The sequence below is a fragment of the Acanthisitta chloris genome, unplaced genomic scaffold (genome assembly GCF_000695815.1).
Source record: "Acanthisitta chloris isolate BGI_N310 unplaced genomic scaffold, ASM69581v1 scaffold10105, whole genome shotgun sequence".
NCBI lineage: Eukaryota > Metazoa > Chordata > Aves > Passeriformes > Acanthisittidae > Acanthisitta > Acanthisitta chloris.
In genome coordinates, this window is record NW_008675393.1 from 496 (window position 1) to 24,490 (window position 23,995).

The 23,995-nt window shown below is 37.2% G+C and overlaps 1 protein-coding gene across 1 annotated transcript in view; it reads left to right on the forward strand.

The window, feature by feature from the left end:
- LOC103803191 (protocadherin-10-like) overlaps positions 1-23,995 on the forward strand; it is a 29,405-nt gene that overhangs the window by 454 nt on the left and 4,956 nt on the right. Inside the window, exons 2-4 of the mRNA XM_009075730.1 lie at positions 1,213-1,271; positions 1,849-1,955; positions 10,919-11,224. Coding sequence (XP_009073978.1) covers positions 1,213-1,271; positions 1,849-1,955; positions 10,919-11,224 — 472 coding nt within the window. The remainder of the gene's footprint in view (positions 1-1,212; positions 1,272-1,848; positions 1,956-10,918; positions 11,225-23,995) is intronic.

Sequence of the window (23,995 nt, forward strand, 5' to 3'; positions counted from 1 at the left end):
GAGAATCTGTCCCCAGCCTGGCAGTATCGGGGCGCGGAGATCCCCCTGAGCCAGCATTAGCTGCGAGCGAATCGCCTGTGGGTTGAGAGCGGGGAGGGGGGTGTGTGTGTTACAGCTTTTCGCAGAGTCCCTGCAGCTGACAGGATTGAAGTGACGTGGGGTGTAATCACAGGGTGTTCTGAAGCAACACTTTAAACCCGTGTCTTTTTTTCCTTCCTGAAATCTTAGCATGTGCAAGTAAGGCTTTGGGGGAACCCCCCACTGGGACTGTGAAAATCTCTACAGTTAGAAGGAGCTTTAATTAATTTGTGAATTAGGGTTTATTAATTGACTTTTCTTTACTCTATCTGCACAGCTCTCTATAACCCCAAAGCTGAGTTTGAAAAGGAAAGCAGCAAGAGTTTCTGTAAAATTATGTGCTGAGACTTAATGTCCCCTCCTGTTAAACATGTTGCCTGTGTTGTGTTGCCTGGTGTGTAGAGAATTTCTATCAAAGCATATGCCATGCCATATTACTCCCCCATTTATCATTTTGTACTGGGTTAGCTCATACATGCTCTCAATACCTCTCTGCCTGTGCAGTAGTGAAAATACCACATCTCTTAACATCTCTTAACTGAAACCTGAATGCTGTCCAGTCTGGCAAAGGTGGTTTGAATGGTATATTCTAAAGTGTTAAGTTTTGCAGTAGAATTTCTAATATTGGCTTGTAAGATTGACCTTACCTCAAAATGTCTATAAAACTCTGTCTTCTGCTGCCTTTTTAATGACTTGAGCATATCTCAATGTATTTTTTGTCCTTAGGGTACAATAGCAGTGCTGTCTCTCCCTATTTTTATACACTGAAATTAAAAACAGGCTGCAAACTAGATTACAATGAGGTTTTTTCTCAGACTAAGTAGTCCACAACTCTAGGAATAGTTATGCTAATTTTTGTGGGAGTCCTTGTGATGCTCAACAGTGTGCACAGTGAGAAAACGTCAGAATCTCATCCCAAAAAACTCCAGAAAGAATCCCTCGTGCCTTCCCATCTGTGTGACTAAGAGCTGGGTTTTTTCCCCTTACATTCTAGAAACAGATTGTGTAGGCCTACTTGCAGCTAAACATTGCCATTTATAGTGAATGTGGTGAGCTGCTCCCTGATATATTTTCTGCTGTTTGTTACACAAATATCAAGAGTTAAAATATTTCCCAATATTTTCTTTCTCCTAGACGAAACATCAGCGTGCTGAGCTCAGTTATCTAGTTGACAGACCCCGACGAGTAAACAGGTAGGAGCTCCTTGGCCTTGGCTTCCTCACACATGCTTCAGCAAGTCTGAATGGGGTGTGGAAGTGTGTTTACTGCAGATGTAACATAGTAGTAAAGCAGTGGGAAGTCAAATGTATGTAGATGTATTAAATAAGATACTGTTGGCTAAATGAGTTTGAATCATAGCTTTTCTGAACTGATTTCAAAACCGACTGAAAAGAGTACAAAGTCTCAGATTGTATTGGTCTAAAACGTGCTTCACATACTTAAGAACATGCTTCTGTAGGGTCTTCCAGCAAACACTGTATTGCTGAGTGAAAATTCACCTACTCAGCTTAAGTAAATGCTACCAAATTATTTATACCTACTACATGAAACCCCAATGGAGTAATAACCCTTGCTGTCCCTTCCAGCCAGACTCCCAAGGTCTGAAAATTCCTAGCTTTGTTTATGGCGGGCAGAACACCTCTGCAGAAGCTGTGCAGCAGGCAGGAGTGGGGGGGATGCAGCACCGTGTTTGGCCATGTGATGGCGGAAGAATGTTTTATGAGTTCCTCTTTCATGTTTATTCTAATGTAAAGATGTTTCTGTGTCTAGTTCTGCATTCCAGGAAGCAGACATAGTAAGCTCTAAGGACAGTGGTCATGGAGACAGTGAGCAAGGAGACAGTGATCATGATGCCACTAATCGAGGTCAATCCTCTGGTAAGTCTGATAAGAGAATGGAAATAGTAGATCTTTAAGCAACGAGACTAGAAGAAACAGTTACTTATAGGAATATAATACAAGAGAGGCATAAATGAGGTGAGCATATTGTGTGCGAAGCTGGGTTTAAGCGAGCTTGCTGCTACAGTTACCTGGACAAGGAGGCAATTTTGAACCTCTTTGATGCACAGGGCAGAGTTTATTTTATTCATTTGGTTGGGGGGTGGGGATTTGCTATGTTATACTGCATCATTCACTGTAGCAAAACTTCCTGCACATTGAAACAAAGTTGTTGGTACATTCATAGTACATTTTTTTTTTCAATGGCAGATTTGCAGGATTTCAAAGCATTAAGCAATTTTGTTTAGTAGGCACTTCAGCTGGCATGGCAGTGTGAAGTGCAGGGGGAGTTCCCAAGGGAAAGAATGAACCCTGTGATTGAATGACAGCCAGACTGTAAGGGTTTTTTTCTGGGGATCAGTGGAGACACATCGGTTGCTCTGAATGTGTAATACCTTAGTATTTTTGGAGGATTGTCTTTTAATTCAAATTGAGGCACCATATAGTGCAAGTGATCTCCATACTAATAAGGCTAAGATATTAAGTACACTTCTTTCAGTCCTGACAGAGGAAAGAAATGCTTAAAAGGACTATGATGTGAATTATCTAGAATAGATATACGTTGCAGTGTTATTCCCATGTGTAGGGCTTGCTGTCTTTGCTCTCATACTGTCAGTCTGCTTCTGAAAGGGACATTTGTTCAGAGCCTGTGCATTAGAATTCACTCTCACCCTCACACTGCATTTTAGCCACAAATGCTGTGCTTTATTCTCTACCACAGCCTCTGCAGGTCTGGTACATCTTGCTTCAATACAGGGATTTCTTTCCCCTTGTTTGCTCTGTGCTCTGTCATCTGTAAGGATTTGCTACCAGTGTGTCATACAAAATACTGTCAGTTGTCCCTTTTTTTTCTCCCCGTGACCCTCATCTTAGAAGATACCAGGGCAAGGGACCCAGTACTGTCACAGCAGTGCTGCCTCACCCGCCTGCTCTGTTAACATCCCCTATTTTCTTGCTGCTGTAGTCACTGTGCCCTTAACGATGGGAAACCCAGGCACCAGGGGAAGAGGAGGCTGCCACAGGGCCCCTTTATGTTGCTGCAAGTCATTAATATGCAGACCTAATGAGACTTGAGAAGAGCCAAGAGTCTCCGGAGCTCCCTGCTTCTTGCAGGGCTTCATGCTAAGTGAACAGAGTGTCTATTTTGTGTCTGGGAACCTGACAACAAACCAGGTCTTGCCAGAAGTTTACATTTGAACACAGAGCCTCTTTCATTTTTGGCCTATATATGGCGTATGATTTATTGTTGTTTTAAAAAGCCATGTATTTAGTCTCCCCCCACCCTTTCTTTTGCACTGTTTCTGATGCAGCGATCAGTGTTACCGAGTTATAAAAAGCTCCCTCTCCTCCTGCCCTCCCTGCATCCCTGGTTGGTTTTTTTTCTCTTTTACGCATTTTACTGCAGCAGTCATCTCCATGAACATTTCAATCAGCTTAGTCCTTCAACATAATGAACCATAATAACCAAACAGGAGAGAAAAGAATAAACATCTGCAGAAGGGGCTGGATTTGACTGATGGTGGGAATATAATCATATAGTTGCACATCAACTGAAAGCTATTTTCTTCTAGATGCATTCAGTGCTGTTATTGTTGTGCCTCTACTCTCTATTCCTTCTCTCCATTTTAAAAGTAGTTTGTCTGAGATATGATCATGGGAACTACTGTCAAACTTGGCATTGGGCCTTAGTGGGGCAAATTCTTCTTCATTGCTATTTTATGAAATTGGAGGAAAAGTCTATTCTACACTTTTAAAATAATATCAAATCATTTAAGAATCTGATGTGGTTTATGAGCTTGTGTCTTCAATGGCAATGACATAGGAAGCAATGAAAGCTGACAATTAGGCTTGGTCTATCTACAATTAAGTGTGAACTGAAACCTCAGAATACACAGAACTTCCAGTTTCATATATTGGTGCTGTGATTTGAGTATAATTTGCATGCACCATTTTTTATACACTAGTTCCAAATAAATATTTAAATACAAATCTCTGTAGAAACTGCTTTTATCTTCTGCATACATATTATATAGCTTTCCTGTAAGTTTTGGACTGATGCAAAAAACTTGGCCCTTGACCTCAGAGATGAGATATTTTGACATAAAAACTTCACTCTTGCTATTAGCTTTTGGTGATGAATTTTATGGGGGGAAAAAGGAGCATAAATCTTGTTTGATCTTGAATGGCTAGAGGAAATACCTGAGGGAATGCCTTCTCAGTTTTTCACTAGTTCTGGTGCTCTATAATCATTTCTTTCTAAATTACTGAAGGAAAACACACCAACTGATTAGATGGCAGCAGTTTGGGCTGTTTTGTTTCAACATGTTACCTGATACTATGCAGCATCATATTTGTTTTCAAAAGCATTGTATTTGCATCCAAAAATAGTTAGTAGGTAATTCACATTGACAAACGAAACTCACTCCCTACCAAATTTAGTCAGCAGCATGTTCTGCTCTCAAAACATATTTTTACTGTTCTGTATATGACTTCTGACACCAGTGAACAGTCCTGTGGCACACAAGTAGCTATTCTGTAGTAGTCCATTGCTATCCAAGCTGGGTGTCAAAAGTCATGTTCAGTTATTAACTGGGAAGGAAAACATGCAGGATGAAAATCTGTCACTTTGTCATAGCTTTATCTTGCACAATTATTTAGTTAAAATTCTAAACTAAGCTGTTCTACATATTATAAAATGTTTTATTGTGTTTTGGAATAAGATTCTAGTTCACCTTTTCACAAAATATGTTTTCTTAATAGTGATTTAATCATGTTTTTAAATAGGCTCCAGTGTAGATAAGGGGTTCATATTGTTCCCATTACCTGAATGCTTCATAATTATCCACGTTCTTATTTGCCTTAACATCTATGAGCTACAAAAGCACTGTCATGTGCTTTTGGTAGGGAATGGCAAGTAGTGGAATACTCAAAAGCCCAATTTTCGTGGACTGAATAGTTATTTCATTGATTGAGACAAGAATCTGAGCTTTTTGGAAAATGTCTTTCCAAAAGTGAAGAAGCACAGAAGGATTTTGGCAAACAGAGGTGTTTCTCAACCCCCAAGTGCACGTTCTAATGACTTATCCTCTTCTTTTAAAATTGTTGAGACATAAGCTGCTATTTGTTATAGAACAAACAGAACTAACACAATGCTGCTACCTATTATTAACACGCTGAATTTCAGTTGTGTTCTGTAGGAGTAATTTCTAAACACAAGGTTAGTTTATTTCCCATGGTTGATTAAATTCTTGGCCTCCCTTGTGAAACTGCCAGCTTGGGTGCCAATTAATACTCTGCATGTGTGTACATTTAAATTGTATGATTAGACACCTGTCCTGTAAGATTTGGACTCATGCCATCAGCTTATTTCATATGGTTGCTCACTAGCTACTCAGCTTTCTCAAGCAGAGTTCTTCATAATATTGCCCTTTTTCACCAAATTGGCATGAGGTCTCAGTTGCACTTCAGGAAGGAGTGTCTGAGATGGGAAGCCAAGTAGATGTACTGTCATGTATATACTATGAAATGCTCCAGCTTTTTTGATCATCATCTCTGTACAGTTCTGGAGAGTTTGCATTGGTGACTGTCTGAGACCTAAAATTAGGCTTCTGCTAGCAGACTTTATGAAGGGAATTGATAAGGGTCTAATACAAAGGCACAGGGTGAAACATTGCCTCATGCCTTTTCAATACAGGTGAGATAAATGCCTAGAGGGTTCGTATGTATTGTTGCAGAAGAGCTACACTATTTCAGTGTCCATAAGGAGGAGAACTTGAGAGGTCAGAAAAAGAATTTAAGTGATAAAGGGACAGAGAAAACCAGTATTCCTCCTGAGCCTGTGCAGAGTGACAGCTAAATCCTGTTTTGAAGATCACTTTGTTCAAGTATCTATCTTGGATAAAGTGAGAGTGAACATGAAAATGGCTTAGAAAAGTGTTTTGACTCAAACTGAGGGTAGTTTCTATTTCTTTTGTTTCTCTTCTTCCTTGCCCTGCATTCTAAATATTGTTCACATCTCAGTGGTCCAGATAGGGCTTTGAAGTTGAGATTTGGATGAGCTGAATATTGAAGACACTTACGTCTTTATTCATGTTCTTGTATTGATGAAGTCAGTTTCATCCAAGGCAGCACACCAATTACTTAGCAAGAAAGAAAGATAATAACTCTGTTTCATGAAGTCCAGTTCTTCAGTAAATAGTCTTCTACAAAGGAGGTTAGCATCATTAACCTTATTTACCAACATAAAGCATGAATCATAGGGAAATAAGTAACTTGTTCCATGATAATCTAACCAAACAGATAGTTGTTCTGGTAAAAGAGCTCTGAAAAGGAGGCCTGGTTCCCTACAGCACACCTATCTTGCATCTAACTAGCACAGAAGAAAGGGGAAATGCCGTTTAATTCCAAATAAAAGACAAAGTTCTGAAGAAAACTGCACATGTTAGGGAAACAAAACACCCTCTCAGTAATGGTCTTGCAGAAATACTTTGTCAACATTTAAGTTGTGCACTGATGTTTTCTTACATCATTTCCTCAGTAACACATATGAGCATGTTCACTCGTTGCTCTGAAGGGTTGGTGGATGGCTCTTCTCCCTTCATTAAATTAAGAAAGGGTACATTATCTAAAGATGGGTTTAGGCCTAATTTTTGCTTTGACTGAAACTGTCTTTCAAACGAATTAAAATTCATGCACATAGAAATTTTTATTTTCTCTATTTGCAATATGAAAAGGAAGCAAATTGAGAACATGCTTCCAAAATGCAGTGCTGCCAAGTATCTGATGCAGAGCACCTGAGTCCAGGTAGTTCAGATACAGATATCAATATTTAACTCCTTCCTAGTTTTTGGCATCTTATGAGGGAGGGGCAGGGGTTTGTTTTCCTTCAAAATCTGCAAAATTAAGATTGTGTGAGAGATTATATTGCTCACTGGCTCATCTGGTAATATGACTTGACAAATAGGAATGAAGCAGTCCCTTTGCCATGAGTTTTTATATGTATGCTGTCTTTGGAATAGTGCAACGCTTATCATTTTCAGAACTTCAGTACATTATACTATCTGTATCCACAAAGGGCATTTGAAATTCATAACTCAGAGTCACCTTTAAAATCTCACTTTATCTGCATGCAAGGTCTAATAGGATAACTAAGTGAAAAATACAAAGCATTTTCTTCAATGTGGATTTGCAATTATGATGGATAGTTTAGTTCAGAAGGATCATATATATATATATAACCAGATTTATGAGGGAGATGAGATGGAAGTGTTATACTGCTGAATATTTCTTTTTGTTATAAATCAGGAACGTGATTCTTGGTGTATGAAGGAGTTCTGTGCTGAATGTCTTACTTGGTTTACCATGATATGTCCTTCCTTCTTGGAAAATAGCAAATAGCCTTTACCCACCCCCAGCCCTGGGTTAAATGTTTTTCAATCAGAACCAGAGAATTTTGTACCATGACCCACAGGAAAAAGGTGGAGGAAGAACAGCCAGCATTCATACCATAGGCATTGTAAATATACATGGGTGCCCAGGGATTTCAAAACTAGGCTGCTAATTTGTATTTCTTTTCTGTCAAAACACTAAACCCAAGGGCTTGGTTCTGCACCCATTAAACTCTTAAGAGAATGTTGTGACTGATTCAAGCAGGAACAATTCCCAACTCAGGCTTCTCTGAACAGTTTGTTCCCATCCTAAACAAGCATTTACATTCTAGCTGTGTGTTCCAGCAGTGTATATTAAAATTCAGATGTATATAAATTTTTTGTCTTTTTACAAGTTCTCATCTTCAAGGGGGAAAAAGTTTGCAATACAAACTTACATTTTATATCCCCCACATTCATTACTTTGTTTATTCAAAATCCTGATTTATAGTGGCTATAACATCTCTTTTATAATAAGCTGTTATATAATACTATTCAGTGCACTGCAGTAGACAAGCAGTATTCAAAAGGGAACAAAAAAATAATATTTGGATAGAGACATTTTGCAGTTTAGCAGCTGATGTGAGAACAAAATAGTAAAATGGAGGGTGATTTTCCAGGGGAAATAAAGATCCATGAAGGAAAGAAAAGGGTCTATATTTGAATATATATATTTAAAACAATATTATTGTAATCTCTCCCTCCCCATTGACTAAAGAATATAATTTAATGTTTATCCTTAAGTCTTTCCTTCTCCTGCTGCCTTCAGGAAAGGTTGAATGAATATGGTCACTGATACACTGTTAGCAAAATGTAACTGTAATCATTTTCCTATTAAATGTAGGACTATTTGCTGTTTGCATGTAACTTGGCTAGGAAGTCTGCAAATTGAAATAACCATTTTGTGTTTATTGTCCCTTAAATCTTCGGAATGGCAAAAACTTAGATTCATAAAATGTGTCTTTTCTTGCATAGGAGATATTTTTCTTCAGACATTTCCATATGTAAGATATACACACACACATACACACACACTCACATGGTTTTATAGACATTGTTAGGTACTAATTTCTTTCTGGGAAGCCTGTATCTAAATTTTTCTTCTCAGTCTTTGATAGCTACTACGACTATAGAATTTAGATTTATACAATTTTTACTCCTTGCCTGATGATCTTAATCTGGTTCCTTAGTCATATCTGCAGTTCACATTTGCATTCTTCAACAGTTCAGTGATCAGTAATTTATTTTCAGACTTCTGCATGCCAATTATCAGTACAAGGTTCTAATCGAAACTGGACCTGGCATTGTATATTGCTTGATTTAAGATTTGAAAGTCATTATAAAGTGAGATTAATCTGAGATAAAAAGCTATTTTTTGTTGGGTTTTTTTTTCATTTCCTCAATTATTTTTTTCTGTCTTTGGTGTTCAAGCACTTGTTGATAGCTCATAACAATTCTTTCTTGCTGAAGAGGTTGTTTTTGTAGCATGAGATATTGCATAAATATTATTAATATAAGTCAAATTATAGTTCAAAACAGTGGTGGAATTCTTAATACTAATCCTCACATTGGAGATCAAGCTAATCCAGTTCTTTGCAATGCTGGCTGGTGAAAGAGCTACATTACATGAATCTTATTACAGCTGTTCAAAATTTTTTTCCTATTTCTGTTGCACAAGTAGTGTCATTTTTTTGTAATTCTAATGCCATGCTTGTAAATGCAATGTTTTTAACAGATTTAGTTCAGTTTTGACATACACCTAAGACACTCAGTTGTCTTTATAAATTCAAGAAAAGGATGTTTTTTTGCTGTTCTGCTTTTCTGTGTGATGTTGAACATTATATTGGTTTAACCCCAACCAGCAGCTAAGCACTACACAGCCACTCGCTCACTCCCCTCACCCCAGCAGGACAGGGAGCAGAATTAGGAAGAGGTAAAACCTGTGGGCTAGATAAGAATAGTTTAATAATTGAAATAAAGTGCATATAATAATAATAGTAACAAAAAAAGGAGAAAGAGAGAGGAATGAAACTGAAGGCAGACAAGTGATGTACTCTACTATTGCTCACTAACCCCTGACTGATGCTCAGCCCAGCCCTGAGCAGCGATCAGCCCCTCCATGCCAACTCCCCCAGTTCATATACTGGGCTCGATGTTCAGTGGTATGGAATAGCCCTTTGACTAGTTCAGGTCAGCTGTCCTAGCCATGCTCCCTCCCAGCTTCTTGGGTATTTCCTCACTGCAGAGCATGGGACACTGAAAAGTCCCTGACTTAGGGTAGGCACTACTGACAATAACTGAAACAACAGTGTGTTACCAACATGATTCTCATATCAAATCCAAAACACAGCACTGTACCAGCTACTCGCAAGCAGAGGAACTCTATCCCAGCCAAAAGCAGGACAAAACAGGGGGACTCTGGTATTTATTGTACTCTATGCCTATGACACCATTCTTCTCAAAACAGGTATAATCCAACAACTTAGTGACTTATAGTCAGAAAATACTCTTTTCAAAGGCCAATGTGAAAGTAGTCAATAGCAGCATAGCTTGTCATTTGAAATCTTAATAGCATTAAAGGATTTGTAAGCAAACAGTTCCGTGTTGGCAAGGATAAGTGTTTGCTTATATAGGGGAAGCATTAGCAATGTTGTCAATAGTATCCACAGCCACATCACATCAGACTACAGGTACCTTTGTACTGCTAATTGCAGTAATTTATTATAGGATTCTGTCCCATTTCTTGGATGACTTGATGATAGTAAGGACTGCTGCATTAGCAATGAACACTGTCTCTGAAAGAGTGAGGTAACAACTGATTAAAGAAGCCATCCTGATCATTTGAAAGCTGGATTCTTACTTTGTAACATCTGCTTTTAATATCGGTGGGCTCTATCTGCATACCAACATAAACACAGTTCCTTTATAGGACTCATTAATATTTCATTTCATAAATGAAATCTGTGATTCCTCAATCCGGACATTCAATTTCCTTGGTCAGAGATACATTTATGTAGAAATAATCCCTTCATGTTCTTAAATGAGCATTTTCAACCAGTGAACCACAGACATCAATGTACAAGTGGAACTGAACCTTATACGAATGGGTTCTCAACAGTGAGATCTGCAAGGCATTTTGTGAGATAGAGCCACCAAGATTCTTCTTCTTGTGGTACTTTCGGGGGTTGTTTGACATTCTGGCATTTAGTTACGCTTGTTAAAGGGTATCTTTAACTTCTGAAGACTGGACAATCAGATTTTTGCTGTTGTTGTTGAGGAGATGAAACTAGTGGAAGAAGTTCTTCCAGCATTTCTCTTTCCACTCCTCTTTCCTTGGCATAATCTTTCTTATCTGTCAGCAGCTGTTCATGATGCTGAAGCTTATATCTGTAGTTTCTTTTTCTTTCATGCTTGCAGGCATGGATCTCTTCTCCAATTGTACGGAGGAATGTAAAGCACTGGGCCACTCAGATCGGTGCTGGATGCCTTCCTTTGTTCCAGCCGATGGACGCCAAGCTGCAGATTACCGCAGCAATCTGCATGTACCTGGCATGGACTCCGTTCCAGACACTGAAGTGTTTGAAACACCAGAAGCCCAGCCGGGGGCAGAAAGGTCCTTCTCCACCTTCGGCAAAGAGAAGGCCCTTCACAACACTCTGGAGAGGAAGGAGTTGGATGGACTGCTGTCTAATACACGAGCGCCTTACAAACCACCATATTTGAGTAAGTACTATTCAAAAAGCTGTATGAAAGTGTTCCCTTTGCGGGAATAGAAATTAGCTCTTTCTGCTATTCATGGTAGGAATAATACAGGCACAATTTTAGGAGCAGTGGGGAAAAATGGCTTCTCTTGGATTCAGGCATCGCTGAAGAAGGCATTGTTCAATGCTTTTTTTAAAAAAAAGACAAAACCTTGATTGTTTTTAGTGTTACATGACTGCCAACAGCAAAAGTATCAGCTGATATTAGTAGGGAAGTTGCTCAATTTTGTTTTCCGATGCTGGATTATTTTCAAAGTTTTCTTGGATAGATGGCTTAAACATTACCATTGCCAGGCTAATGTTTTTGAAGTCTAAAATTAAGTTGAGAGAACTGTGCTAGGAGCTTCTTTTTATGATTGAGAACTATCTTGTGAATAAACAGTATGTGTGTTATTTTGAAGTAGCTATTTGCATAGTTTAAAGGTTTGGTAGGATGAAGACAAAACTTTCTGCCTTCAGTCTGATCATCTTTCAGCCTACGTAGTATTGACTCTTGTCAGTGCTCCTCCGTGCCTTCTGCCTCATTCCAAAGTCTTGCCTCTTTCTTTAGTCATCTTTTGACTATGGTTAGGTGGCATGAAAGAGGTGTGTTATTTTGAAGTAGCTATTTGCATAGTTTAAAGGTTTGGTAGGATGAAGACAAAACTTTCTGCCTTCAGTCTGATCATCTTTCAGCCTACGTAGTATTGACTCTTGTCAGTGCTCCTCCGTGCCTTCTGCCTCATTCCAAAGTCTTGCCTCTTTCTTTAGTCATCTTTTGACTATGGTTAGGTGGCATGAAAGAGAAGAGATTCATAATTCCTTTTGGAGTCTGAGCCAGTTGTAGAACCCTTGAGTGACACTTTGATCTAATATGTCTTTTCATTCTATTTAGCTGCATTCTGTATTTTATTAGAGACTGTAATCTCCTTGACTTCAAGACTTAATGATGTTTATCTCATCCAAATATGCCAAAAACATTACCATTGCAATACTGACCATTTTTAAAGCAGCAGTAGTCTTTCAGGACAGCAGATCAAGGGTGAAAAAAAATAAATATCTGTGACTGGCTTTAATTTATTTATTTTTCTAAGGCATTTGGTTGTTCTGAGAGCTGCTGCACTGTCAGTCCTGGTGTGTGAAGATCTTTGCTATGGATCATTCTCAGCATAGACAGCTCAGTTCTCCCTTCTTAATTAGCTGCCCAGGTATTTCAGTCCTTCAGGAGAGGTCTTTTTATCACTTCACTCTTTAGATTTGCTTTACTGAAAACTTCTAAATTTGACTATCAGTTCTGATATGTGAAAGCCATTCCTACAAAACCTGTCCTGAGACAATCTGCTTATTTTGTGTAGGCTAAAATGTCAGGTGTCAATCATCTGGTCATAGTCTAAAGACCTGTGTGTAATTTCAGTGTGACTGACAACTCATGAGTCTGTCTTTCCTGAACTGGTCTTCCATCATTTACTTCTACAAAACAGTCTTTATTAGTAAGCCATAATGTATCAGTACTGATTTCATCTCTGTCACCTCAGTTAACAATTTAACTTTGATTTAACAAGTTTGGTAGCACTGAATGTCTAATCACAACCGAGTTCAGGTGCAGTAAGGATGTTGCAGTGACGATTGTTATCTGGTGACACCACAATGGTAGTTCTGTTCTGCTTTGTTCTAGGCCTGGTAGTTTTATTTCAAACAGCAATGACATATTGATTTTATTGATAGTTTAGGGATTTGAAATTTTGTTCATCTAGCATAAGTTGTTTTGTTGAACAATGTGTTTACATATAGACATCTGTCTACATTTTACACTTTTCTGGTATAAGGGCATGAAAACTGGAGGTAAAATGTCAGAAGTAACAAATATAAATGAGTGTTAGTCTGTAATCCACACTTGAGAATGCAGATTTAGCTTTGCTTTTTTCCCTTGAACATCAAAGCTGGAAGTTCTACAAAGCAAGAGTAATGCTTCTCTGGTTTATTTCCCTTAGTTAGTATTTTCTTTATTTGAGATTAAGTTGCATAGCAAAGGACAGGAGCAAGGAAAAGAAAGTGAGCACAGTAGTTGTAGCAATGAGTAAATAATTTATTATTAATAATGTATTCAATGAATAAGGCAAGAGGAATGCATAAGAGGAAGTTGATTCAGGAAGGAACTTTGGTTGAGCCACTGGGTAATTGCAATTAAAAATGAAATTAAATTCAATTTCTTAACAGAGGAGGCCATAACAAAATCAATTTGTCAGTAGAATGATCTTTTAAAAGAAGTTATTAAAATGTATGAAACAGAACCCTCATATTCAGCAAAAATACTGCATAAAAAGTTGTAGCATGTGTGAAAATGACCACATGAAAAATCAGAGGAAAAAACTATTTGAACTAAAAGGGTCTCTTAAAACGAGAAAGATTCTAAAACAAAATGGTCAGAAAAGAATATAGCAAGTAAATTTTAGGATAGTAATTGGTGAAGATAAGAGCAAATAGCCAAAGATGTGCAAATAAATATAGACAACTTTCAAGATGTCAGGTGTAGTAAGCTAGGTGAGAATTGGTGGATGTCTTGAGCTGCAGTTAATGAGAACAAGTAGGTGGCACAGATTCTAAACTGGTTCTCTGCATTTGGATTTCCCAGGGGAGGGACAGAGAAATACAGACAGGTGTATCTAGGAAGGCACCCATCCCAGGGAACCACTTCAAATAAATGTGCAAGACTGAGTCATGGAGGAGGATGTGGTTGAAAAATGGGCTAAAACAAAGAGAAAGAAGTCAGTGGACTATGTTTCTTTTACCTTCTGTTGCTAACAAAAGCTAGTAACCAAAGAATGTCAGAAGTTGTGTTTATCATGAAAAAATATACCAGAAAACCTTGTAAATTAGAGACCAGCATGAAGCTTCAGCATAGGACATAAATTTGTAACCTGGGGGTTTTAGGAACAAGGTAGCTGACATTTGTCCAGGGAAGTTGTACAGAAATATTGTCAATCTATTAGAATTTTGATACAGTGAGTGAGAATTAATCAACAGAATGTGTTTGAACTGTCAAAAAAAAACCCTTTAGCACAGCTTTTGTGTAGTAGAAGCTGCTCCTAAAGTAAGCAAGTGTTGTCATAGGGCAAAGCATTACCAGATTCTCTGTGCCCAAGAGGAAAATATCATAAGGATAAATGGATCATAGTTCTATTCTAAGTGTCTGTGTGGAGATCCATGGAGTTTTAAAAAAAAAAACAATTCTCTAGAAACAGCAACCAGAAAAAGGGAGTGATGTTTCCAGGTGACATAAAGTGGTTTAGGTCCATCGAGTCTCTAACAGAGTATGTATGCCCATGTTGTGCAGTGAAGCATGGTCCAGCAAGCCCTGCCTGCTCCTGAGGTAGCTCTCTGTGGAATGGAAAGCTGCAGAGCCGTGTCAGCACAGTGGAATAGCTGAGCAAACTCACTCGCTGGAGCTGTGCTGTTAGCAAATAGCTGCAAATGTTAACTAGTAACTCTACCTGGAGCTTTCATGGTGCCATGTGAGTGTGTCTGTTTGGTGGTTCCTGTGCTGTGTTCCAATAGACACATTCAGTGCAGAGCCTTGGAAAAGATAAATGAAGAAGGTGATGTTATAGTGAGAAATTTGAACTCATCTTGAGAAAAATGACAATGGAATAATTCCCTGAGAAGTGGCCCCCAATGTACAAAGCCTCCCATAAAGAAATAAAATGCCAGGTTGTAGGAAGGAATTGAATTGAAAATCCACTAAAGAAATATTTCAAAACCCTTACACAGAACATATCACTGTGTTGCTCTAGACAGTGATTTCTTTCCATAGAAACACATGGCATAGCAACAATACTGAAAATATTTCTATGCTAAGTCGTATCAAAAGCTTAGCACTAATTAATTTAGACAAGCTGTGATAGGGACATGAAGTAAAGGAGGCTGCATGAAAACAGAGAAGGTAAGCTGGGTGCTTTCATCTGGCATTCTCAGTTACAAGAGAACAGCAAGGCAGCAAAACAACTGAAGGACAACCAGGTCATGAACTGATCAAATCATGCACAGGTATGATCACAGGTGTCCCTGCCCATGGCAGGGGGGATTGGGTCTAGATCATCTATAATCTCCATTCCAACCCTTAAATTCTATGATTCTATGATTTGTTAATATGATACCCACAAATAATACAGCAACCTATCGGACTTAACTGGTATGATTGAAACTAAAGGCTTAGTAGTGGGGATTTGGGTGTTTGGTTCTTGTTGGAGGTTTAGGCCATTGCACAGATAGGTGAAAACAGCAGCAGTTATGGTATAATGTAGAAGAATATATAAATGCTCATACTTGGAAGGGTTTCTTTATGTCCCATTATCAAATCTTCACCTAGCTGGTCTAAGTCAATGGACTTACTCATACACCAATTTCCACATAAACATACATATTCCCTATATTATTCTGAGCAGAATACACTGAAAGGAGATCTCTTTGTACCCAAATAATGTATTTGGAAGAATATAGTTTTTATAGATGTTTTAAGTAATTATTATGAGTACAGGTTATAAAATTGTGATGGGATCAGTAAATTGCAGGGTTTTTGAAAACAGTTTTCTCATTGAGTGACTCCAGGATTCTTCTAGCTTGCATATTATTCTTACTGTGTAATTAATACTCCTTATTCATCCACGTGGTTTGAACACTGCCTTTCTGCAGACAGGTTGCAAATTTTCATAATGACTTAAAGTTCATAAAACATGAAAGAGATTCTGAACTTGACTGGAGAAAATAGAAGTGAAATAACACTGGTGAGGAAAATAAAATGTAGCTTTAAAAACAATTCCTATATTAAAAAAATAGAGTCTAGCCATTTCTATCTAAATTTTCAGTCACTGGTGGTTATATTAACCATTAGTTTTATAAGTAATATTACTGTAGTCACCAAAACCCCTAATCTAAGATTCAAACTGTTGTACCAGATTTGGTAGGATATCTAGCAGAAACTATCTTCACAATGAATACCTGATCAGTCTGATTCTGCTCTATTTCTAATACTTTGGACCAGGTCCTGAGATGGTAACAGTAGAAATAGCACCTTTACCCCAGGAGTATTTTGGTCTATAATTGATAAGAAAAAGCTTTAACTTCCTTTTAAATGTAACTGTGGATCATTCTAGATGTGCAATTCTTTTATAATACCATAGAGCTTTTCTAAAGTTACACACTGGCATTAGTGACAGAATAATTTTTCTTCCTATGAAAAAGTTAGGATTTTTTTAATATACAAAACTAATCAAATATTTACATAGTACCTTAGCTTTCTATTCAGAAATGTTTATTTTGCTCTCAAAACAATTACTTTGGCAATGCTTAATCTACTTTGAAAGCAGGTTAAAATGAACTACATAAAGGCACAATTTACTGCACACTTTAACTGTTTATACAAGGTAATATTCTGGAATAATAATTGTGTTCTAAAGTAGCCCCTGATTAGCTCTGCAACATTTTCTATGTACACCCAATGCATCCTCATTCTCACTAGTGAAAGTGTGTCATTATCATGGTAATTATAGCCAACACCATCAACATATTTTAGGTATTTTATCATGTTAGATAGGCCACAGAGAATAAAAAAGCTGGTCTCTTCCCCAAAGAGCTGGAGCCTAAGCAAGGTGAATTGGAATGGGGAATAACAGTTTCTTTGGACATTTTAATTTGTGTGACATGGTTCCTCAACATTAGCACTCCCTTTGATAGATGCAGAGTTCTGGGCTTGCAGAGTCAAGTGAGTTGGATAAAACTTTTTAGTATCATCCAAAGAAGTTAAAGGATTGCCATTTCCTCACTCTGCTGCAGAAGTACCATGAAGGTCTGAATACAGCTGGATCTGAGCACAAGTCCCTGTGTTTTGGGAAAGTACAGATATAATCTGATGTTTTTGTTCTACAAAATATTTGTCACCTGCTCATCTTGACCTATTCAAGTCAAGTTAATTTACAAATAAAAAAACTTTCAAAAGTCTTTGCACAGTTGAATGTTTAGGACTTGGACCATCAATTTATTTCAAATAGTCTATCACAAAGCAGTTTAACTTACAGTCATTATCCATCTCCCTGAATTAGATTAGAGTAAATGGCCTAAAGGGGAAGGATGTTCATGACTTTATAGCAGGACAAGAAGTACTTCACAATCCTTTGATTATTTTTCAAAGCAATAAAAAAAATGTATGCAAATATTTATTGTGTATTTTGATCTAGTTAGGTTCATAAAGGACTGCTTCTGTTTGCCAGGGTATGTAGCATGACGTTTTCTGCTGATGTTTAACACAAAGATATGAAAAGATGCTTTAAGCAAGAAGTCTTTACTGTCCTGGTATGACTGCCAAAAAAAAAAAAAAAAGAGAAGGAAATAACAATTTTGAACATTGAATATGATGGAAGAAGAATTCTCTTTGATTTTTTTTAGTTACATCTCATTTCTGGAAATTACTTGTGTGGTTTTATCACAGCTGTGATGGACATTATAGCATTCCATTTGCATAAACATCAATAACATTCTTTTGAATGGGACACTTGATTAATTTTTAAAAATGAGGGCTGTCTACATTTTTGCTTTTAAAATTAGCCTGCATGATTTCTAATACAAATCAGGTACAAATTTGTGAGCTGTCTGATCCCTTCATTAATCATTTTTTAATTCAATTTGTGATTTTCACACAGAGTTGAAGTAAAAAGGCACAGAAGCAAAACCAAAGAAATTAGCACTAATAAGTTGCATGTACATATTACAGTGCTTGGGCTAAGAAGAACAAAACATTGTAATGCTGGATTTGTATTGAAATACAATTTTTATTGGCATGAAGAAGCAAATGATATGTGCATAGTCAAAGAGCTGTTCCTTTGTGAATAGTACAGTCTTGTGCTGAAAAAGAATGTTAAAATTGTTGGATATGCTGCATATCCTGCCACAGCCAGTGCAACTCCTCACTTAGATTCAGGAATTTATCCCTGGGACAGCATAGAGTTCTCATTTCTGCACAGATAACAATGACTTTGTACATGCAAAATTGCTCGGCAGAAATGAAGGCTGAGTTGAAAAGCCACAATCTAATGATGCTAAGAAACCTAATTGAAAACTTTGCCTTTTCTAAATAGTCTAATAGAGTTTTCCCATTTCTGTTGTATCTGAAATGCTGAGATTTATTTGCTTATACCTCAAGTTTGCCACTTCAGATACATCATCTCTATTAGGCAAATAAAGCTTACAAAAATAAGAAAAAAAACAAACCCCAAACCTGAAATAAAATTAAACAAAGGCTGCTAATTAAACTACAATAGCAGGAGAGCAAGACTGTGATGTATTTTTACTCATGATTGTAGGTACTCTGTGATCTTGAATAAACCACTTCTGATGATTCACTGTTCAATGTTTATTGCATAACTTCTGAAACGTATTTTTATCTCACATTCATGACTGGTTTGCATTCTTCATCCGAATGTATTCCTCTTGCTGCTCTTGCTCAAGGGGAAGAACACTTACAGAGCATTACTGCAGCAATAGAAAGGAAATGGATAGTTCAGAAAGCCAGATTAGAACAGAATATATAAAAATGCAAAGATAACTTGGCTCCAGCCCAATAAAACCTATAAATTGCAGTATTATAATCAATTTTCATGGAAATAATTGATATAAACAAAAGAAATAACCTTTATTCTTTTAATTTTAAAGCACAGGTGTTAGCACTTAGATTTAAATACTATTTTCTTGAATGTCTTTATGTAACTGTGGTCTTGGACAGAATTAACAGTACCCTGTACTCTACAAAATACTGATTAAAAATTGTACCCGATTTTAGGTTTACATAACATCTTTTATCTTGGATGACTGTAGAGCTCTTTGAAAAGTTAAAAAGATTGAGTAATTCTTATTTAAAAGCACATTATATTTCTACTTTGTCTTAAAAATCTGTAATTGCAACTATTTATTTTCCTCTAAAAGCTGTAAAAGTCTGTATTTGCCAGTTCTGACTGGAATACATCGAAGTCTTGTATATCTTAACTATCTCAGACTGGTGCTATATTTATTCATTTATGTCAATTTTGAGACTGCTTATGTCTGCTGTGAATATACCATCTGTGGAGAGGTTTTTTTTTAAATGATGAACTATCATTTTCTGGATTCCTAAGAGTGGAATATGAAGAAGGAAAAAACCAACCCGCAGAAAGATTGCTTGAAACTTTAGGGTAATTTTTAAGATTACTGTTATGATGGTTTAAAAATTCAAAAATGCCTCTTGTCCTATAAATTTAAATCCTATGACAAAAGTAATTTATCCACTTAGGGACATGAGTCTCTTTGGAAAGCAATGAGATGTTTGCAGTTAAAATTTTCAAAGGCACTAAAGTTATTTATTTTTGATAGGCAAATTCTATTCATTATAAATAAATGCTATTCTTCAATGTACAAACCTCCTTATTGTGACAGTCAGGAGCTGGAGAATTGAATGTGTGCCTAATCTTGGGTCTGTGTGCAGCAAAGGCTTTTTCTCTCTGCCTCTATCCAAGGAACTCCTTGGCCTGCAGAGCAGAGGAAATTATACTTGTTTTGGCTCTTTTGCTGTACACAATAACTCTGATTTTCCACTGCTTTAATTTTTTTAAGGCTTCCCTTCCTTTTTCTTTTTTTGTTCCCTTGACCAAAGTAGGAAAACTAGGGAAGACCATTTAAAAATGCAACAAATAGCCAGTAGGAGAGGAAACTGCATCTGTTTATCGTGTTTGGACAAGCACACTGTAGGGATTGGTGCTGCTGTTTATCTGGCAAGCCTGAAAACAGCTCTATTTGCACACTAGCCACTGAGAATCCACAGTTCTGTGCTAGCAGTGAGGACTGCTGCTGGGAAGTAGCTGTGAATATATTTGTTTTAGAAACATGGTATGGTGAGGTCAGAAGAGTGAAAAATTGTGAGTTGGATACATTCTTGTAGAGGAAGTAGGAGATATAATGAGAATATAATTTTTACCTTCAATAGCTAATGAAATGTTGGAGAAGCTAAATAGGATGAGGATTCACTGAAAATCTAAACTCTTCGAAGGTAATTCAATTTCTTTCTTTGGTAGGATAATAGTCTCAATTGGTTGAAGAAAACACCGTGGACATGGGGAAGCAAATTTTCAGAACTTGCTTCCTAAATTCTGTCTGAAAATTACATGTGTGTGGGGGTTGTAAGAGTAAATCTGCATTTCTTGCATACACATGAATCTATTTAATATGGGTAAATGATGTTATTTTACATAACATTTTCACAGGTTATCAGAAGCAATGTGGATTAGAAAGGAAAAGTGAAAGATGCAGAGTAGATTCCCCAAGGAAGTTACAGGGATGACAGACTTCTGTTTTGCAAGTGAGCAGAGTCTCCTGACTTTTTTCACCTCCAGCATCACAGCTGCATTCAGCCCTGGAAAAGGATCCATTATGAAACTGCTTGAACACAACCTTTCTTTATTCATAAGGAATTTTATAGATGCTGATATTGTGGATTCATCATTTGTCAGAGTCAAATTCTGTCACTTTGTGACTTTTTTTGTTGCCTATTTGGGCTTTAATTTGGCATCCATCTATTCTCAATTGGAATTTAGATGACAGTCAAATGGAGCTGTACACAGCTGTGGGTATTGATAGGAATTGAGAGCTAAAAAAGTTCTACCTTACAAATGAGATGCAGTAATAACTTTTTTTTCTGCTCCACTTGAGATAAAGTGCTATGTGCTTTGTACTTCCAGTATTCTTTATGTCCAATATGGCTACTCCAGTGAATTAAACAGGATTCTTCCCACCAGTGGAATGTTACAGTCTGTATTCTCACAATCTGGCCTGTGTCAACTAGCTTTTTTTCCCTAGCAAGTCCAGGACATGGTGCCAGGGACCATTCCTGAAAGCAGATTGATTATGATCACACTCTGTGCCCCCCATATATTGCTCGATATGGCTGAGAAATTTTAATAACATGGATATAAATCATTCCATTCTTGTAGCCTTAAGTGACAAAGAATGGTGATGGGTAAATTTCATTTAGGGATAGAAACCAAGCCAATATGTGTTTTTGAAAAAGAGAAGTTTTGAAAGGCTTGTGAGAAGGTTATATGATACATTTAATTATGTTATCTTGGTAAACTGAGATGGGCTCTCGGAAATCAGTGTATGCTGCTCATGAAAAAGCAGTGTGGTTTAAAAACAGAAAGCAAAACACTTACAAAAAGAGTGGAAACATACTTGTCAGGTCCTAATGCCACCTAATCCCTGATAGGAAAGAGGGTGTTGGAAAAAAAACATTATGGCAAAGATAAATTGGGTAGGAATACACAGTGTGATGCTGATGTAATGCTCTAATGCCTGTTACCACATGTAAGGACAAGTAAGCTTAACTATTTCAGGCCAAATCCAGCATGATTAATTTAGGCACCACTGAAGGGCACCAAATGGTGATCCTACATGTCTGCTTCTCCCTTGAATCTATAAGGAACTTAGGCACTTAAGAGCAATTTAGGAGGAATGGTTCATATTCCTCCTCTTTTCCCCAGGGCACTGAAAATTTTAAGTCACACTGTAGATGGCCTTTAGTGTGTTCTGCATTGGTTCATGCTCAAACTGACATGTTCATTTTCGGGCTTGTCAGCTTAAAGAGATGTGTACTGTACATTTCAGACGACTGCAAGAAAAATGGCGAATTTTGAAAAAAACTACCCCCAAAAACACATGCAGGAAGAAGAAAAGAAGATTGAGGAGAAGAAATTATTGCTTCAAACACATAAACAATTTTTATGTAAAAAAACAAGGAAATCAAATATTGGTATTACTAAGGATAGTATGAAAATTACTAGCTTATAGTGAACTGGGAAGAATGTGAATTTGCTACTAGAACATATATGCAATTAGAATAAGCAGTTGATGGATAATGTGGAAATGTTCTTAGAGTATATTACTCCTGATGTAAGTTTGGCATACAACAGTAGTAATTTAGGAGCTATTAGTTGGTCTTAACACTACATAATTATAAGAACTCTTGCAAAATTAAATATGCCACGATTCTCTGATTATACTGGTGATGTCATGAGTTATTTTTAGTGTTTTCAGGTAGATAATATGATTATAACAGTAGACAAAGATGCTTTATTCCCACTGTTTCTTCTGGGAAAACTGTCTTTGGTATTTTTATGGTGCATTATAGAATATAGCTTAGCACTTTCTGTGCTGAATTGTAGTAACTAAAAAGCATTGTTTCGGTAGTAAATAAGGGCAACCAGAGATAAATCAAATCTGACATCTACTATGCCACTGGGCTGTTGCTGGCGGTGGAAAAAAATTGTCAGCATTTAGAACAGAAAATCAAATGCACATAAAAGTATCTTGTGTGCCACAGAACATTGATGACAAAATCCAGGACTTGATTCAAACGAAAATCCTTCTTAGTCATGTGTTTAATGTAAGGCACATGTTGATTAAGGTCAGTGCTTAAACTTAAGCCTGTGCTTGAGGATAGTCCTAAACAGAGAGAAATTTTATCTAGTGCTCACATGAACTGGGACTTGGACAACTGTTCTGAAGAACTGAAAAGCTTTCTTTTTTTCAGAAGATCAGCTAAGTCCAGGTAGAATATAAATCTCAGAGCACTCAATAGCAGCAGAGAAACATTATTTCAGTGTCTCTCATGATGTGTCAGCATTTGTAGCAGGCATCCCACCTGCCATATGAAAATAATTACCAAGACATGTTCCAAACATCAAAAATATCTTTGAAGTATATATTTCCCAATCTTGAAATGAAGCTAACAGAAGTGGCAATATATGTAAGTCAGCAATTTGGCCAATAAAGTTTCTTCAAAAAAGAGTGATAATCTTTTTAAATTGTTGGTCTAGAACAGAATGTTCAGATTTAAAAGATGGCAGGTTTGTACTTAAGTGCAAAGGACAAACTTCTTTCCCCCTATTCCTGAAGTAGGCAATGCTATTTGTCATGGTCACTGGGTTATAGTCAGTGCAGTGTCCAGCACTGTCAAACTTTGGCTTGGTTGGGAATACCTGTTTCTTGAACTGACCTAAATGAATATAGACATGGAAATGTATACAGCTCATGCAAGACAAAAGAGAAGGACAATATCTGTGGTTGCACAGTTTTCTTTATACAAAAGATAGGGGTTTTTTTGCATAATCATCTTTGTTCCAGAAGTAAAGTTGTATTCTCAAAGGAAGGAAAGATTTTAATGGTCTGTGGGAGTAATTTATTTAGCTAAAAGCAAGCATGTTTCCAGAAAAGTTTTAGTGCAACAATTACAAAACTTTTGCATTTTGGCCTACTTTAATTTATTCACAGCCTGAAGACCTGATGCTCACAATTTTTTTTTGTTTCACATGAAATCTGGGTAATTGTACCCATCAGTCCAAATGCTGTTGGTTTATTTTAGAAACAATATTTTTATCTTGGAGTTAGCAGATCCCAGAAGGAGCATTTCAGCCATACTGAATGCCATATCATTATTAGGGACAAATTCTGCCTTGGGGCAACTGACAGGTTCACATACAGGAGCTTCTCCTTCTCCTGCCTTTGAAGTCTTGTCACATGCCAGAATTAGACAGGCAGAACATGGTCTCACACTTACCTAATGCCTTTAGTGGCCTTCAGGACTCTTCAGGCATATGCATGAAGCACACAAACAGTGGTTGCCAGGACCAATGGACTCACTGACATTAGGGGAGAGTTGATCTTATTTAATTACTTACATATA